Consider the following 19,661-nt stretch of genomic DNA (forward strand, 5'->3'; position numbering starts at 1 on the left):
GATGAGGTCTAACATATTTTGAGGGTACTTGGTAGAAGCCTGTCTTCAGGGCTAACAAACAAAACTGCATCTGTCTGGGTTCTTTCCATGAGACCAGGAAACATGTTTTGTTGTTTTGCAGCATTCTTCCCAATTGTGCAGATTTTTGGGGATTCAGATTTTTAGCTAAATATTATGATCTAAGTCTCTTTTTAAAATGCAGAGTGGGAGGGAGGGAAATTCAGCGATGTAGGAAGAAACGCCAGAACTCTGCAAATGAGATGTTGAAACAAGGGTGAATAGTATGTTTCTGCTGAAAAGGTGAACACTGGCAATTTTGTGAACATGCAATTAGGAAGTTCACAAGCTGTGAATAGACACCCACAATAACTCATTAAGAAGAGGGGAGTAATGTGTATGCCATACCGGTTACTTTGTTTTTCCACAGGCGCTGTTCCTCAGGGTTATTTTTCCCCTTCACAAAACTGGTAATTGCTTAGTTGGGCAAATGAGATCTATTTTTAAAAAGGGCTTCCTCTCTTCCAATCTGCTCCTGCTAACAAACATGTTTACAGGGATGCATGCCACAGATTTTAGCTGGAAGTCCAAGGGGTGGAACTTGCACCCAATGACAAGGATTCCTTAGTGTGGCTATGCGCCCAGATTCACCTAAGACTGTCATCTATATGAAGGGCCATCCGGTCCAAGTCCAGTTTAAAGAAAGGGCATATTGTAAAGGTTCAAGATAAGGCATGGGAGAGAGTAGAAGTGCCAAGGTGGCATCAGGGGTAGATGATGATGACGACGATGACGGCGACGACGACAACGACGATGACAATGACGATAATGATGATGATGATGATGATGATTTCTTACCCACCGCTCCCCATTGATCGAGGTGGGGAACAACAACAATTAACAGACAAACACATAAGTTAAAAAGACATCAGCTAAAACACGCATCAATTTAATCAGATTACAAGAAGCAAAGGAGATTTTCAAGGACATGAGAGAGGAAAGGAAAGAAGGGAAGAGAGGACGAGAGAGAGGAAAAGAGATAGGCATGAGGCGATTTCAGGTAGATGGATGAGCAGTTCGACAACACAAAGTGGGAAAAGTGAGGAAGGGTGGTAGATATATCAGTAGAGTGGAAAGAAGAAGAGAGGAGGATGAGCAAAACCATGAATGTGTGTTGTATTTGGGTCACTTTGGATGTATGCTCTTTAAATGCTGCATGAGTCCCAAGAGGCTGGAAGCCATGCCAAAGCCACACTCCAGTCCTAAGCACCGGAGCATTGTTTCAGTGTAGCTTCTGGACTCTTACGATGCATGCATAATTTAAACAGCTTACTTCCACAGTGACCCGAAGCAGCTTTATTTTGTCTTGTCTGTACAGACCCATATCAGGGACGTAGCCAGGATTTTAGGAAGGGGGGTCCAGACTAAGTGCCACCATTATAATGGGGCTTGGGCGCGGCGGTGCAGCAGCACGCACCATTCATTTTTCTAATGGAAGGGGGAGTCCGGACCCGAAGAACCCCCCCCCCCTTGGCTACGTCCCTGCCCATATTTCAATGAGATACATAAGTATTTCACCTTTGGGAAAACATACAAAATCTGTGCCCATTTCCCTTCCTAGATGTGGAGGTTTATAAAGCCATTTACCTTTGTTCTCCTGTGTGTGTTTGAGCACCTTGGCCCCCGCACCATGCGCTGGCTCTTGCTCATTCACAAACCGAAGAAACCATCTCCTTCGTAATTGTCTCAGTTCGGAGTTTCTGGACATCAGCCACCGTGGTCCATACTTCTGGTCCGGCATTGGTCCATGGAGCACATCCATGTTCACTATGAGTTTAGGGATCAAGTGAGGATTTTGAACTTGCCTAGTATCTGTATCTCCAGCAGGTAACAAAATATCTGTGGCTGGTAGGGCCTGATTTCCGGCGTTCCCACGAAAACCTTGTTGGAGAACCAAGCGGGATCGCTGTAGGAGAAGAAGACTGCCAGCCATCAGATAAGCGGCAGTGAGGAAGAAGAGCAGAAACTGGGTCCTCCAAAGAAATTTCTGGGGTCTAGAAAAAGGTTTGGCCATACCCTTTACCTTGGGTTCCTCACACCTTCAGAATGGCCTTGAAGCCAAAGCTAGGCTTCTTGATAGTTCCTCAAACAGCGACATCTCATTATCTTGGAACGTTTCCTTCCTCAAAAACATTTTCTTCTCCTATCGTTTCCAAGTACATATCCATGGCCCTCTGTATCCAGGAGGCTCTGGGGGTTCGGGATATCTGATTTATCAATGCTGATCACTTCTTCTTTGTGGCCCGTCACATTTCAGAGACTAAAGTCCCCAAATCTGCAACATGAAAGCAAAATATTTTGAACTTCAGCTCACAGTGATTTATTTGCACGACACAATCCTTAGTTAAACTTTGGCCTGTTCCAGACTGCCAAAATAAAGCTGCTTCGGGTCTCTTTGGAGGTATGCTATTTAAATGATGCCTGGGTCCTAAGAGTCCGGAGGTCGCTCCAAAGCCACACTCCATTCCTAAGCACTGGAGGGCAGCTTTGGTGTAGCTTCTGGATTCTTAGGGTGCATGGATCATTTAAACAGCATACCTCCAAAGAGACCCAAAGCAGCTTTATTTTGGTAGTCTGTAACAGGCCTTTGTTCCATCTATTGTTAATCATTCAATACTTGTAAAGTAATAATCCTATAAGAATATTTTATTGGGGTGGAAGAGAGAGTAAACCACTGATCTTCAGTTATATATAAACCACCTTCCCTCTCCTTTTTCTTACTTCAAAAAGAAGATTTAATGGAGAAACACTGGAATATAGGACAGCTCCAATGTCACACCCTTCAGTTTAAAATAGGACATCACTGTTATTCTGGGTTCCCACATTTTTTATGCACCAAAATGCATATTTATGGAGAAATGTGTACATTTTAAATGAGAATTTCTGTACTTAAAAATAATAATCACAGAATGGAATAGAGTCATAGAATCATAGAATCCTAGAGTTGGAAGAGACCCCAAGAGCCATCCAGTCCAACCCCATTCTGCCATGCAGGAACTCCCAATCAAAGCATCCTTGACAGATGGCCATCCAGCCTCTGCTTAAAGACCTCCAAAGAAGGAGACTCCACCACTCTCTGAAGAAGATAAACTTACCCTAAAACACAGACAAAACTGATGCAGGCTGGAAAGCTCTGCTTGTCCATGTCTGCAAATAGAACCAAGCTAAAATTTCTTGGGACATGCTTTTTCTGATCATATTTCTGAGGTTTCTCTCTCTCCTCTCCCTCAATATCTGCTGGGGATATTGCAGAATTTTATGCGAGTATTTTCCTCCATGTTACAATGGAGTAATGCCCCTCCAGACCATTGTGGATGGTGCAAAACAGCAGTTGGACAACCAATGTTCTGTACAATTGCCAACAGTGGAAGAAACACAAGATTGGGGGGGGGGGTCATTTCCACTGGCAGGATGAATTGCTTCCTGATTTGCTCTTGCCCCAGTTTGGAAAGCAAAGTCAAAAGATCCCTTGTTCCCACTGTGAAAGGGGTTTTCCCTCCTTATACAGTGTGATCGCCTTTTTTGGCACAACTGTCATTCCCACTGGCGGCGCCGCTTCAAAATCTCCTGTCAATCATCTGATGTAAGCATGACTTGGAAATTTGGGAGGGGGGTGGAGGCTGAAAGAGTGTGACCTGAGGCTGAGAGAGTGTGAGGGAGAGATAGTGTGATGAGAAAGGGTCAGAGCTGTGCAAGAGGGAGGAAAAGGAAGAAGGAGTCAGGAGGAGGAGGATGGCAATGGAACAAGGCAAGGCTGTGGGGGGGGGGTGGCAGAGAAAAGGAGGAAGAGGTCAGAGGCAAGACTGGGAATGGGGTTAGAGGCTGGGGAAGGGACAATGCCAGGCCGGGAAGGGAACGCGGAGGCCAGAGAAGAATCATAAAGTTGCAAGAGACCGCAAAGGCCATCCAGCCCAACCCCCTGCCATGCAGGAAATCCAAATCAAATCCTACCCAACAGATGGCCATCCAGCCTCCGTTTAAAGACCTCCAAAGAAGGAAATTCCATTACACTCCAAGGGAGTTTGTTCCACTGCCGAACAGCCCTTACTGTCAGGAAGTTCCTCCTAATGTTGAGCTGGAATCTCTTTTCCTGCAGCTTGCATCCATTGCTCCAGGTCCTAGTCTCTGGAGCAGCAGAAAACAAGCTTGCTCTATCCTCAACATGACATCCCTTCAAGTATTTAAACAGGGCTATCATATCACCTCTTAACCTTCTTTTCTCCAGGCTAAACATACCCAGCTCCCTGAGTCGTTCCTCATAGGGCAAGGTTTCCAGACCCTTCACCATTTTAGTCGCCCTCCTTTGGACACGCTATAGTTTCTCAATGTCCTTTTGATCCAGTTCCTAATAATGGCCCCTGAACCCGAGAAGCTGTTGGAAAATATCTCCTCTCCCTTGAGAAAGTTCGAAAAGGCATATGCCCAATGTCTCTGCACCAAATTCTTTTTTGAAAAAAGAAAATCATATCAATCCCAAACCCATTATGGGCTGAAATAACCCCACAGTCTGCACCACTGGCCTCAGCATGATATGTTTCTTATGCAGAGGCGGGCTAAAGCAGTCCATCACAAAGGCAAGAGAGTTAGTGTAGGTGCATTTGATGGGTTTTATCATTCATTGTGTACGTGTTTTTGAATAGGTAGACTTTTAAGGCTTCCACACACTCTAGTTAAAAAGAGCTTTCACTCTTTCATGAGATTCAGGATTTCTAACACTTGTCATGCATTTCTAGCCAGCTCTAGGGCCTCACTGGCCTTTTTGTTATGGTGATTTACACAGTGGAGGGATTGTCCTTGAGAAGAGAAAAGCGCTTTTGATGCTTTAGGTAACCTTTAACCTTTTAGTACGGATGAAAGACGGCTCCTGGCCAAGAGTCTTCTCTGTGTTTCCAAAGAGCGTCTTTGCTGGGGAAGCACTTTGGCACAGGAAAAAGAAAACATTTTGTTTCTGGTTTAACTTGCAGGATGCCGAAGGAAACATTTGCAACGTTTGTCTCCGTTTCTGATTCGAGATGAAACATGACATAGAAGTGGAATAACTGAAACATTTAAGCGGTGTGAATATTAAGAAGCTTCAGTAGATGAGAATGTAATGTATGTTAGAGATATATGAATCTTTAGCATCCTTTCTATGTTGTTTTTTTCATGTATCGTATCCGACATCAATCTTCTTTTTTAATGCACTTATTTTGGACCAAATTATATTCTCCAGCATCCTTAACACAATGAAGTACATTGCTGCGCATAGAGATGGATGATTCCCAAACCCCATTCTTAGGTCAAAAACGGCATGCAGAAATGTGCGTGTTTGGAAAAAGTTACATGTAAATATACATATATTGATGTTTCGCCAGCATCTGTGGCTGGCATCAAAGATGCTGGCGAAACGTAAGGAAGAAACTCTTCTAGAAGATGGCTACATAGCCCAAAAAACCTCACAAAAACCAATGAATGCTGACTATGAAAGCCTTCAACTTCATACTTGCTATTGCTACTTTCTTGCCTCCAAAGTTTCTGTAAGCTACTGTGTGTGTGTGTCTCTGTGTGAAAACATGTCTGTAAAATGAAAAGACAGTCAAGGGTGAACCAGAAGTTGCAAATTCTGCTCATACAGCAGGTCTTCCAAATATTCTCCTGTACTAAAAAGTCAGGAAACAGGCCCAATGCAACTGCCTCACTGTGATCAGACTGGATGACAGTCAACTTGTTCATCTCCAGAATATTGTTTTACCCCTCCTATCCAGGATTTAAGAAACTCGCCAGTTGCTCTTGATCTTCTGAGCACCTGTTTGAAATGCATCCCGCTGAGGACCTTGGCGTGTTTGCTGCTGCCACCAGTCACTCACTTTGAGGACCTTGGGTAAGTCACATTCTCAGTCCCTGAGGACAGCAAAGGCAAATCCTCTCTGAACACATCTTGCCCCCCCCAAAAAAAACCTTGATATGGCTTTAAAGGTAAAGGTAAAGGTAGTCCCTTGACATGAATGTCTGTAGGGGGCAGTGCTCACCTCCATTAGAATCACAGAGTTGGAAGAGACTGCAAGGGCCATCCAGTCCAACCCCATTCTGCCATGCAGGAAATCTCAATCAAAGCATCCCCATTGACAGATGGCCATCCAGCCTCTGTTTAAAGACCTCAAAGAAAGGAGACTCTGGGGAAGGAGTGTGTTCCACTATTGAACAGCCCTTACTGTCAGGAAGTTCCTCCCAATGTTGAGGTGGATTCTCTTTTCCTGGAGCTTGCATCCATTGTTCCAGGTCCTAGTCTCTAGAGCAGCAGAAGAGCCAACACTTTCCAAAGACAACTCTGGTGGTCATGTCGCCAACATGACTGCACCAAACTCTGTTACCTTCCTTTCCAAGTGGTACTTATTTATCTGCTTGCATTTGCATGCTTTCAAACTGCTAGGTTGGCAGAAGCTGGGACTAGTGACAAGAGCTTGTGCCTTCATGCAGCACTCGGCCCTCAAACTGCCCACTGTCCAATCTTCTGGTTGTCAGAACTGGCATCTTAACCACTAAGTCGCTGCATCCCTTGTGGCCTTAGTAAGTTGGAAATGCCTTGAAGGCACACAACAGCAACAGCAACAACAACATTCCACTAGAGCCAGAATATCATACAGTTGAGATAGTTGCTGCTATTCCCACTGTGGTTCACATTCTGCACAGATGTAATTACAACCAACACACAATGGCGCGATACAGACCGCCGGATTGCAGCGGTCTGCCGCCGCCGCCGCTTGCACCATCCGGGAGCCGCAGCCTTTAAATGGCGCGGCTCCTGGACGCTGCCGAGAAGGAGCGCGGAAATCGCGCTCCTTCTGAGGCCCCGGAAGAGGCACCGCAAAGTGCAAGGGGCGCATTTGCGGCGTCATTTCCGGGGCGACACGTGCGGACGCAACGCGTCCAGCACATAAAGATGGTGGCGCCCATGTGTATAGGGCACCGCCATCTTTACGCCCCCGTCACGTGCTAGGGGTGAGGCCGGTATGGACGCTAGGTCCTCGGCCGACCCCTAGCATGTGACGGGGGCACCAGAAGAGCCCATGTGTAATGGGCCAATATGTTCAAAGTTTTTGACTGTCTGTCCTGTTGCAGAACCTTGAAGAACGCTTAACACTTGAAGGCATACAAAACAGCAACAAATTTATTCCTATGTATTTATTGCACTCATATACCACCTTTCTCCCAAAATGGGATCCAAGGCAGGTTGAATTGCATGCTCCTGTATTTCCGTTGTGAATAGGATCTTTCATTCATTTCATGTCCTTTCACACCAATAAACGCCTATCTGTTGTTTCAAGGAACAGGTTTACAATTATTTAACAGAATTGTATACTAAAACTCCTCAAAGTCTTGAAACTGCAGTTGTTAACATGATTAAAAACATTCTTCAGCAGTATAGATATCGTTATGCTACCCTATGTCATCTTTCGCACCAGCTTTAAAGCACCAAAAGGCTATGGCCTGTTACAGACTGCCAAAATAAAGCTGCTTCGAGTCACTTTTGGAGGTATGCTATTTCAATGACGCATGGGTCCTAAGAGTCCGGAGGTCGCGCCAAAGCCACACTCCATTCCTAAGCACTGGAGTGCAGCTTTGGTGCAGCTTCCGGATTCTTAGGATGCATGCATCATTTAAACAGCATGCCTCCAAAGAGACCCAAAGCAGCTTTATTTTGGCAGTCTGTATGGGGCCAATGGCTGCCCAGAGCAGTGGCAGCTAATGACTTCCATGTTAATGGGGCAGTGAATCCACTCTAGATTTTAATCCAGACATTAATGGGGATATCCACCATGCTGAGCCTATCTTGGACATAAAAGTTCACCTCCTTGGATTGCTCCTTTAAAGACAACATTCACTTCCCAGTTCCAAAGAATCTCTCTAGAATAGGGAGCCTGGAAGGCCGTCTATCAGGGGTGCTTTGACTGTGTCTTCTTGCATCGCAGGAGGTTGGACTCGATGGCCCTTCAGGTCTCTTCCAGCTCTATGATTCTATTGTTCTAACCATATAATCTTAGGTTTGGTGCAGGGAGAGGACAGAATCAGATGGAAGCATGATTAACCATAACCATTTCATGCAGTAAGCATGATTTAAAGGCACAGTAAATCTTCTTTCAAGTACACCTGTACTGTTGTGCATCTCCTCACCACTATCCCAAACATCTTTCTGCTTTGGGTCACAACTGCATTGGAGCAGATTTAAAACTTTGCCACTGACCACCTCACTTGACAGCCACTAGCCACTACTTTTATTGACCACTCATGATAACATGTTTGGCTGATACACTGGGGTCATTAAAAGCAGCCATTGCACTTTTCAGTTTCGAGAGCTAAATAATAAACACTGCAGAGCAGACTCCCTCTCCTTTCCATGCAGAAGCACTTATGCGACCGCAAAAGATGATAATACCAAGGAGATGATACGCAGTCATGAATGACAGACATTTTATCTTCTGTGCTGGGTTTCATCCAATATGTTGCACAGCATGGAAATTCAGGTCAACACAGGCTACATTTTGCCTTCATAATCTGAACATGAATGTCATGACATTTAGACTTGTTGCTTAATGTTATTGCTTTGTTTGATGCATATATATATAGGTGGATGAAAAGGGGGATGAGAAAAAATGGCAAAACTAAGGCTGCATTCACACTACAAAAATAATCTGGCTTGGCACCAGTTTAACTGCACTGGCTCAATGATATGGAATTCTGGGAACTGTAGTTTGTTGTGGCCCTAGAACGAAGCAGGGGTCCTGATTCTGTTCCTGCAGGATACAAAATCATGCCCTTGCATCTTGACCTAAGTGAAGCAAATAGATAACAGGCTCTAGCATTTGGCAGGAGAGATCTGACGTAAGGTTTCCAGCGGCTCATTCCCACTACAATTTACACCAAATTGTAGATAGAGGTATATGACCCTCGTTCCCACTTGAAATCGATTCCGATCCTTATTAGATCGATTTCAGTTGGGATAAAGCGGGGCAAATGCAAACCCCCCCGGGGTGTCTGGGTCTCTGTGTTAAGGAGTTAAGGCTTATGTGAAGAACAGGCTTAGTCTGTTTCACAGATGTGACTTAAACCATTCATATTTAATGGCCACTCTTCATTGTCAGTATTTCCACCTGGGGTGGTAGTGAAGTTAGATTTCAACCGGCCATCTCATGTTTCAAATGGGGGGGGGGTGATAGGGGGAAATAGCATCCATTATTTGATCATAGTTCACTCTCCCTCCCTCCTCACAGCTAACTTTTCTTTAATGAAGATGGTTGTTGTTGTGTTCAAGTTGTCTCTGACTTATGGTGATCCTAAGGTGAACCTCTCATGGGGTTTCCTTGGCAGAATTTCTTGGGTGTGTGCAGGGACGTAGCTAGGATTTTAGGAAGGGGGGGTCCAGACTAAGTGCCACCATTATAATGGGGCTTGGGTGCGGCGGCGCAGCAGCACACACTATTCATTTTTCTAATGGAAGGGGGGACCAGAGCCCAAGAACCCCCCCCCCCCCCTTGGCTACGTCCCTTTGCCTTCCTCTGCGATTGAGAGAGAATGACTTTCCCAAGGCCAACCAGTGGACTTACACACCTGAACAAGGATTCAAACCCTGATCTGCCAGAGTACTAGTTCAAAATTCAAACCATGATGCCACACTGGCTTTTTGCAAATTCCACCAATGCTAGCCCATATTAGCTGAACATCAACATGCAGGTAGCCAGCCTTTGCCATGGCTCCTCTCACATGGCTGCTCAGTTGCTCAACCTGCTTTCTCCCCGGAGCAAAGTGGCCACATGACAGGAGCCAAGACCAATGATGTGGCCTCAAGTTGACTGACTCGGCTTCGCTTCAATGACTTGACTTGGTCTCAACTCGGCAATAAATGATGCTCTGACTCAAACTGACACATGATTTGTATACTACACTGGTACCCCGGGATACGAAAGGACCGGGTTACGAAATATTCGGGATACGAAAAATGCGGCTTGTAAAAAGCTGTCCCGGGTTACGAAAGATTCTTCGGGTTACGCAATCCTTTTCGGCGCGAAATTCAAAAGATGCAAACTGCAGCGATAGGCTTTCCAGGGATTTAAAGGGCTAACGGCTAACCCAGGGGGCTGGGTTAGGGGTTAGCTTGGGCGCGAATTTTGAATTTCGTTAGCAGCAGTGATTGGCTTGCGAAATCAAGCTGATCAACTGTATTGGCTAACGAAATTGGGGGGGGTGGCCTGGCTTGAGGTACAAAAGCCGGCTTCCATCGATCTGCTCCTTTGTCTGGCCCTGTGGACTGTGTGAGGAAGAGTTGATATTTTGAGCTCTGACTCTTGGGTTCACTTGCGGTTCGGACTTTGCCTGGCTTTGGACTTTTGCTGCCTTTGCCAGGTGTATCTTCGGATCAAGACCGGCCATCAGGAATTTCTCTACAGGTAGGTTGATGGATTTTTACCTTCTTCTTGTGGGGTGGGGTGGGCTGAGACAGTGTGACCATGCTTTTGCTCTGGGGTGCTGGGGTGCTGTTTTTTTTTTTTTAAATTTTTTTAATTTTTTTTTAATTTTTATTTTTTTTATTTTTATTTTTTTGGTGTTTTCAAAGTGTGGATTGTGGGTTTTGCTGTTTGGGTAACATGCTCTGATGTGTGGATGATGGGTTAGAGCTGCTGGGTTGCTTTTTTGGGGGGTTTTTGCTGTTTGGGTAACATGCTCTGATGTGTGGATGATGGGTTAGAGCTGCTGGGTTGCTTTTTTGGGGGGTTTTTGCTGTTTGGGTAACATGCTCTGATGTGTGGATGATGGGTTAGAGCTGCTGGGTTGCATTTTTGGGGGTTTTTTGCTGTTTGGGTAACATGCTCTGATGTGTGGATGATGGGTTAGAGCTGCTGGGTTGCATTTTTGGGGGTTTTTTGCTGTTTGGGTAACATGCTCTGATGTGTGGATGATGGGTTAGAGCTGCTGGGTTGCATTTTTGGGGGTTTTTTGCTGTTTGGGTAACATGCTCTGATGTGTGGATGATGGGTTAGAGCTGCTGGGTTGCTTTTTTGGGGGGTTTTTGCTGTTTGGGTAACATGCTCTGATGTGTGGATGATGGGTTAGAGCTGCTGGGTTGCATTTTTGGGGTTTTTTTGCTGTTTGGGTAACATGCTCTGATGTGTGGATGATGGGTTAGAGCTGCTGGGTTGCTTTTTTGGGGTTTTTTTGCTGTTTGGGTAACATGCTCTGATGTGTGGATGATGGGTTAGAGCTGCTGGGTTGCATTTTTGGGGTTTTTTTGCTGTTTGGGTAACATGCTCTGATGTGTGGATGATGGGTTAGAGCTGCTGGGTTGCATTTTTGGGGTTTTTTTGCTGTTTGGGTAACATGCTCTGATGTGTGGATGATGGGTTAGAGCTGCTGGGTTGCATTTTTGGGGGTTTTTTGCTGTTTGGGTAACATGCTCTGATGTGTGGATGATGGGTTAGAGCTGCTGGGTTGCTTTTTTGGGGGGTTTTTGCTGTTTGGGTAACATGCTCTGATGTGTGGATGATGGGTTAGAGCTGCTGGGTTGCTTTTTTGGGGGTTTTTTGCTGTTTGGGTAACATGCTCTGATGTGTGGATGATGGGTTAGAGCTGCTGGGTTGCTTTTTTGGGGGGTTTTTGCTGTTTGGGTAACATGCTCTGATGTGTGGATGATGGGTTAGAGCTGCTGGGTTGCTTTTTTGGGGGGGTTTTGCTGTTAGTGTGGCATGCTCTGATGTGTGGATGATGGGTTAGAGCTGCTGGGTTGCTTTTTTGGGGGGTTTTTGCTGTTAGTGTGGCATGCTCTGATGTGTGGATGATGGGTTAGAGCTGCTGGGTTGCTTTTTTGGGGGTTTTTTGCTGTTAGTGTGGCATGCTCTGATGTGTGGATGATGGGTTAGAGCTGCTGGGTTGCTTTTTTGGGGGGTTTTTGCTGTTAGTGTGGCATGCTCTGATGTGTGGATGATGGGTTAGAGCTGCTGGGTTGCTTTTTTGGGGGTTTTTTGCTGTTAGTGTGGCATGCTCTGATGTGTGGATGATGGGTTAGAGCTGCTGGGTTGCTTTTTTGGGGGTTTTTTGCTGTTAGTGTGGCATGCTCTGATGTGTGGATGATGGGTTAGAGCTGCTGGGTTGCTTTTTTGGGGGTTTTTTGCTGTTTGGGTAACATGCTCTGATGTGTGGATGATGGGTTAGAGCTGCTGGGTTGCTTTTTTGGGGGTTTTTTGCTGTTTGGGTAACATGCTCTGATGTGTGGATGATGGGTTAGAGCTGCTGGGTTGCTTTTTTGGGGTTTTTTTGCTGTTAGTGTGGCATGCTCTGATGTGTGGATGATGGGTTAGAGCTGCTGGGTTGCTTTTTTGGGGGTTTTTTGCTGTTAGTGTGGCATGCTCTGATGTGTGGATGATGGGTTAGAGCTGCTGGGTTGCTTTTTTGGGGGGTTTTTGCTGTTAGTGTGGCATGCTCTGATGTGTGGATGATGGGTTAGAGCTGCTGGGTTGCTTTTTTGGGGGGTTTTTGCTGTTAGTGTGGCATGCTCTGATGTGTGGATGATGGGTTAGAGCTGCTGGGTTGCTTTTTTGGGGGTTTTTTGCTGTTTGGGTAACATGCTCTGATGTGTGGATGATGGGTTAGAGCTGCTGGGTTGCTTTTTTGGGGGGTTTTTGCTGTTAGTGTGGCATGCTCTGATGTGTGGATGATGGGTTAGAGCTGCTGGGTTGCTTTTTTGGGGGTTTTTTGCTGTTAGTGTGGCATGCTCTGATGTGTGGATGATGGGTTAGAGCTGCTGGGTTGCTTTTTTGGGGGGTTTTTGCTGTTAGTGTGGCATGCTCTGATGTGTGGATGATGGGTTAGAGCTGCTGGGTTGCTTTTTTGGGGGGTTTTTGCTGTTAGTGTGGCATGCTCTGATGTGTGGATGATGGGTTAGAGCTGCTGGGTTGCTTTTTTGGGGTTTTTTTGCTGTTTGGGTAACATGCTCTGATGTGTGGATGATGGGTTAGAGCTGCTGGGTTGCTTTTTTGGGGGGTTTTTGCTGTTAGTGTGGCATGCTCTGATGTGTGGATGATGGGTTAGAGCTGCTGGGTTGCTTTTTTGGGGGTTTTTTGCTGTTTGGGTAACATGCTCTGATGTGTGGATGATGGGTTAGAGCTGCTGGGTTGCTTTTTTGGGGTTTTTTTGCTGTTTGGGTAACATGCTCTCATGTGTGGATGATGGGCTTCATTTGCTGCTTTGATTTCTTCATGGCTGTGCTGTTTTCAAAGTGTGGTGTGAGACTTTTAACACTTTGGCTATGGTCACATGTGGCCAGAGACTCTCACCATAGGGTTGCATTTTCAGATTTTGGGTTTCTGGCCTATGGGCTTGTGTTCTTGTGTGCTTTGGCCATGGCTGTGATGATTTGAGAGTGTGGGGTGGGACTTTTGCAAGTTTGGGCCAGAGAGTGTGACCATGGGGGTGGGGGTGGTTTCCAATTGTGGCTTTTGCTCAGTGCCTGTGCCTTTTGTCCTTTTTAGGCTTGAGCTACTGTACAGTATGGCTCCCAAGCCAAGCGGTGAGAAGAAGAAGAGGGCTCCCTTGTCCTTGGAGGACAAGAAGGACATCATTGCCAAGCACGAGAGGGGCGTGCGCTTGGTGGACATTGCCAAGGAGTATGGACGCAACCCATCGACGATTGGCACTGTCCTCAAGCAGAAGGAGGCCATCAGAGCTGTTGTGGCTCCAGCGAAAGGCGTGACGACCATCGCCAAGCAGAGGACACCGAAGCATGAGGAGATGGAGCGCCTGCTTCTCCTCTGGATCAAGGAAAAGGAGCGAGTCGGGGACACTGTGACCACCTCGGTCATCTGCGAGAAGGCCACCGCCATCTACGAAGACCTGGCCAGCAAGGAGGCAGGCGAAGGAACTTCTTCGCAGGAGGAGCCAGCCACCCCGGACTTCAAAGCATCACGTGGCTGGTTCGACAGGTTCAAGAGGAGGACCGGGATCCACTCTGTCGTCCGTCACGGCGAGGCGTCCAGCGCAGACCACCAGGCCGCTGAAGCATTCGTCGTCGCGTTCAAGGCCATGGTGGAGGAGGAAGGCTACGTCCCGCAGCAAGTCTTCAACTGCGACGAGACGGGCCTCTTCTGGAAGAAGATGCCTCGCCGCACCTACATCACCCAGGAGGAGAGGAGACAGCCAGGCCACAAGCCAATGAAGGACCGCTTCACACTTGCGTTGTGTGCCAATGCCAGCGGGGACTGTAAGGTCAAGCCCCTGTTGGTGTACCACTCCGAGAATCCCAGGGCGTTCAAGGCACACAACATCCAGAAGGACAGGTTGCCAGTGATGTGGCGCTCCAATGGCCGCGCATGGGTGACACGCCTCCTTTTCGTCGAGTGGATCAACAGTGTCTTCGCCCCGACAGTGAAGCGGTACCTGGAGGAAGAAGATTTGCCCCTGAAGTGCCTCCTCCTCTTGGACAATGCTCCTGCGCACCCGCATGGCCTGGAGAAGGACATCCTCGCGGAGTTCTCCTTCATCAAGGTCCAGTTTCTGCCACCCAACACGACCTCCCTCTTGCAACCCATGGACCAGCAGGTGATCGCCAACTTCAAGAAGCTGTACACCAAGCACCTCTTCAAGCGTTGCTTCGATGTGACCGAGAGCACACAGCTGACCCTTCGTGAGTTCTGGAAGCAGCATTTTGACATCGTGGTGTGCTTAAAGATGGTGGACTTGGCCTGGCAGGCGATCACCAGGCGCAACCTGATTGCTGCGTGGAGGAAGCTGTGGCCTGATGCTTCTTCCTTGGAAGGGTCACAGTCCGAGGGTGCTGAGCCAGGTGAAGAGGAAGAGGTGCACGAGATCGTCTCCATCGCGAGGTCCCTGGGACTCGACGTGGACAACGAGGACGTGGAGGAACTCATCGAGGAGCACAACGAGGACCTGACAACAGAGGACCTGAAGGCCTTGGCGGCGATGCAACACTCGGCCGTGGATGAAGACGTGCTCCATTTCGACAGGGGCCAGGAGGAGGAGGCTGCGGGGGCATCTCTGCCAACGGCAGAAATTAAAGACATTTTGCGGCAATTCCACAATGTGGCTTCCTTTGTGGAGAAGCACCACCCTGAGCAGGTGCTCACCAGCCATGCCATTGCCCATTTTGATAATGTCTGCCTTAGCCATTTTAAGAACCTGCTTAAGGGCCGGCAAAAGCAGACATCCTTGGACCAGTTCTTCCCTAGAGCGGGAGAACCGTCTTCCAAGAAGGCAAAAGGTGACCCTTAAAAAAAAGGTGACCCTTAAAAAAAACACCAAATTCTTTTTAAAAAAATGGTTAACTTTGTTAAATTGGTGGCATTGGCTAAATTGGCTGAATTGGTTAAATTGCTTGAATTGGCTAAATTGGCTGAATTGGTTAAATTGCTTGAATTGGCTAAATTGGCTGAAGTGGTGAAATTGCTTGAATTGGCTGAAGTGGTTAAATTGCTTGAATTGGTTTAAATTTGGCTTTTTGGGCTGCCCCTCTCCTCCTCCTCCTCCTCCTGCCTCACTCCGAGATGCCAGGACCAGATGCCAAGACCAGCAAAGATAAGAAAAACACTTTTGTACTGTATGGTCATGGGTGTGATGATTTGAGAGTGTGGGATGTGAGGTTTGCATGTTTGGCCTTGATTTGATGTGGGCCAGAGAGTGTGACCATGGGGTGGCATGTTCAGATTTGGGGTTTCTGGCCTTTGGGTTTGGGTTCTGGGGTGGTATGGTCATGGGTGTGATGATTTGAGAGTGTGGGATGTGAGGTTTGCATGTTTGGCCTTGATTTGATGTGGGCCAGAGAGTGTGACCATGGGGTGGCATGTTCAGATTTGGGGTTTCTGGCCTTTGGGTTTGGGTTCTGGGGTGGTATGGTCATGGGTGTGATGATTTGAGAGTGTGGGATGTGAGGTTTGCATGTTTGGCCTTGATTTGATGTGGGCCAGAGAGTGTGACCTTGGGGTGGCATGTTCAGATTTGGGGTTTCTGGCCTTTGGGTTTGGGTTCTGGGGTGGTATGGTCATGGCTGTGATGTTTTCAAAGTGTGAGATGTGTTTGGCCTTGATTTGATGTGGGCCAGAGAGTGTGACCATGGGGTTCCTTTTTTAGATTTGTGGTTGCTTTGGTCATGGCTGTGATGATTTGAGAGCAGCTCCTCCTCCTCCTTCCCCTGCCTCACTCTGAGATGCCAAGACCAGCAACACTTTTTTTCTTTATCCTTTAGAATGGGCCTTACCATGGGGATGCATGTTCAGATTTGGGTTTTCTGGCCTTTGGGTTTGAGTTCTGGGGTGGTTTGGTCATGGCTGTGATGTTTTCAAAGTGTGGGCATCGATTTTTGCAAGTTTGGCCTTGATTTGATGTGGGCCAGAGAGTGTGACCATGGGGTGGCATGTTCAGATTTGGGGTTTCTGGCCTTTGAGTTTGGGTTCTGGGGTGGCATGGTCATGGGTGTGATGATTTCAAAGTGTGAGATGTGAGGTTTGCATGTTTGGCCCTGATTTGATGTGGGCCAGAGAGTGTGACCATGGGGTGGCATGTTCAGATTTGGGGTTTCTGGCCTTTGAGTTTGGGTTCTGGGGTGGTTTGGTCATGGCTGTGATGTTTTCAAAGTGTGGGCATCGATTTTTGCAAGTTTGGCCTTGATTTGATGTGGGCCAGAGAGTGTGACCATGGGGTGGCATGTTCAGATTTGGGTTTTCTGGCCTTTGGGTTTGAGTTCTGGGGTGGTTTGGTCATGGCTGTGATGTTTTCAAAGTGTGGGCATCGATTTTTGCAAGTTTGGCCTTGATTTGATGTGGGCCAGAGAGTGTGACCATGGGGTGGCATGTTCAGATTTGGGGTTTCTGGCCTTTGGGTTTGGGTTCTGGGGTGGTTTGGTCATGGCTGTGATGTTTTCAAAGTGTGGGCATCGATTTTTGCAAGTTTGGCCTTGATTTGATGTGGGCCAGAGAGTGTGACCATGGGGTGGCATGTTCAGATTTGGGGTTTCTGGCCTTTGAGTTTGGGTTCTGGGGTGGCATGGTCATGGGTGTGATGATTTCAAAGTGTGAGATGTGAGGTTTGCATGTTTGGCCCTGATTTGATGTGGGCCAGAGAGTGTGACCATGGGGTGGCATGTTCAGATTTGGGGTTTCTGGCCTTTGAGTTTGGGTTCTGGGGTGGTTTGGTCATGGCTGTGATGTTTTCAAAGTGTGGGCATCGATTTTTGCAAGTTTGGCCTTGATTTGATGTGGGCCAGAGAGTGTGACCATGGGGTGGCATGTTCAGATTTGGGGTTTCTGGCCTTTGAGTTTGGGTTCTGGGGTGGCTTGGTCATGGCTGTGATGTTTTCAAAGTGTGGGCATCGATTTTTGCAAGTTTGGCCTTGATTTGATGTGGGCCAGAGAGTGTGACCATGGGGTGGCATTTTCAGATTTTGGGTTTCTGGCCTATGGGCTTGAGTTCTTGTGTGCTTTGGCCATGGCTGTGATGTTTTCAAAGTGTGGGGTGGGACTTTTGCAAGTTTGGGCCAGAGAGTGTGACCATGGGGTTGCTTTTTTAGATTTGGGGTGCTTTGGTCATGGGTGTGATGATTTGAGAGCTCATCCTCCTCCTCCTGCCTGACTCTGAGATGCCAGAACCATCAAAGAGAGAAAAAAACTTTTTTTCTTTATCCTTTAGAAAGTTTAGAATGGACCTGTCAGTCATTGTTAAGATCATTAGAAAGTTTAGAATGGACCTGTCAGTCATTGTTAAGATCATTAGAAAGTTTAGAATGGACCTGTCAGTCATTGTTAAGATCCTTAGAAAGTTTAGAATGGACCTGCCAGTCATTGTTAAGCTCTTTAGTGCCTCAGGCAACTTTGTATTACATTGTATTGTAGGGTACTTAGCTTAATAGGCCTCTATTGTGACTTTGTTTTGACTTGCAGGTTCAGTCTGAGGTCATGGAACGCATTAGTTATTTTCAATGGGAAAAGCGCTTCGGGTTACGAAATTTTCGGCTTACGAAAGGAATAGCGGAACGAATTAATTTCGTAACCCGGGGTACCAGTGTATTAGCATCTGACTTGCTTGCTGACCTAACTTCATCCAGAAACAGCAAACATGGGCAGTAATAAGCTTGAGGCAGGGGTCACACCAACCAAAGCATACCCGACAGATGGCCTCTGCTTAAAGACTTCCAAGGAGGGAGACTCTACCACTCTCCAAAGGAGTGAGTTCCACTGTAGAACAGCCCTTACTGTCAGGAAGTTCCTCCTAATGTTGAGTTGGAATCCTTTTCCTGTAGCTTGCATTCATTCTTCCAGGTCCTTGTCTCTGGAGCAGCAGAAAACAAGCTTGCTCCCTCCTCAATATGACATCCCTTCAAATATTTAAACAAGACTATCATATCATCTCTTAGTCCTCTCTTCTCCAGGCTAAACATCCCCAGCTCCCTAAGTCGTTCCTCATAGCGCATGGTTTCCAGACCCTTTGCCATTTTAGTCGCCCTCCTGCCACAGGACTACCTCAGGAAGCCATGCATCCATTAAAACAATGACAACTTTGCAACAGTCCTAGTGCAGATCCAAGGAATTGTTATGAATAGCTCCTCTCATTCCAGAGGTACAATGATACAGAAAATGAAGGCACATAGGAGCGACAACAACTGGCTAAACTCAGGAAAACCCAAGGAGCTATAGTGTGAGAACAACTCTATTCTGCTTTGGTCACCTGGAATACTGTGCCCAGTTTTGGTCACCACAATTCAATAAGGATGTTGAGAAGCTGGAGCGTGTCCAAAGAAAAGCAACCGTAATGGTGATGGTCTGGAAACCATGCCTTATGAGGAGAGACTTAGGGAGCTGGGCATGTTTAGCCTGGCAAAGAGGTGCTATGATAGCCCTGTTTAAATATTTGAAGGGATGTCATGTTGAGGATGAGGCAAGTTTGTTTTCTTTTGCTCCAGAGAACAGGACCCGGAGCAATGGATTCAAACTACAGGATTCCACCTCAACATTAGGAAGAATTTCCTGACATTAAGAGATGTTTGACAGTGAAACACACTTCTTCAGAGTGTATGGTGTCTCCTCCTTTGGATGTCTTTAAACAGAGGCTGGATGGCCATCTGTTGGAGGTGCTTTGACTGAGAGTTCCTGCATGGCAGATTAGGGTTGGACTGGATGGCCCTGGGGGTCTCTTCCAACTCTATGATCCTTCAAGTTCTTCTCTTCAGGGTCCTGCCACACAGCCTTGCCCTCCACCAGGATGCTATCAGGCACAAGAAGGTTAGTCAATCGTCCCTGCCCAATATTTTATTTTGAAAGTGACATTTAACATCCAGGGATTGTTTGGCATAATCCATTGTAATTAGATTCGGGAAAGAGGATAGGGGATAGAATCTGTTGCATTGGTATACCTTTGTGTCTTTCCCAGCATAGTAATCCCTGTTGCAGGTTGTCAGTGGCCATGCATTTGTACCATTTCTGTTAAGAACTGAAGAGGCATCAGTTCTTAGAATGATAGGATAGACTATTACAATACAATGCATCATTTTGTTGCAGGCCCCACCTTAAGAATATCTATTGCAAAGAATTAGAATATCTACTAATATTGTGCTCCATGACCTTAAAGTAAAAGTT

The 19,661-nt window shown here is 46.7% G+C and overlaps 1 protein-coding gene across 1 annotated transcript in view; it reads right to left on the bottom strand.

Moving 5' to 3' along the window:
* Nucleotides 1-19,661, bottom strand: part of WSCD1 (WSC domain sialate O sulfotransferase 1) — a 49,734-nt gene that overhangs the window by 23,126 nt on the left and 6,947 nt on the right. Inside the window, exon 2 of the mRNA XM_089493338.1 lies at nucleotides 1,645-2,332. Within this exon, the coding sequence (XP_089349464.1) occupies nucleotides 1,645-2,071 (427 nt within the window). The 5' untranslated portion in view covers nucleotides 2,072-2,332. The remainder of the gene's footprint in view (nucleotides 1-1,644; nucleotides 2,333-19,661) is intronic.

The sequence above is a fragment of the Sceloporus occidentalis genome, unplaced genomic scaffold (assembly GCF_023333645.1).
Source record: "Sceloporus occidentalis isolate IW3139 unplaced genomic scaffold, rSceOcc1.0.p SCAF_64, whole genome shotgun sequence".
Taxonomy (NCBI): domain Eukaryota; kingdom Metazoa; phylum Chordata; class Lepidosauria; order Squamata; family Phrynosomatidae; genus Sceloporus; species Sceloporus occidentalis.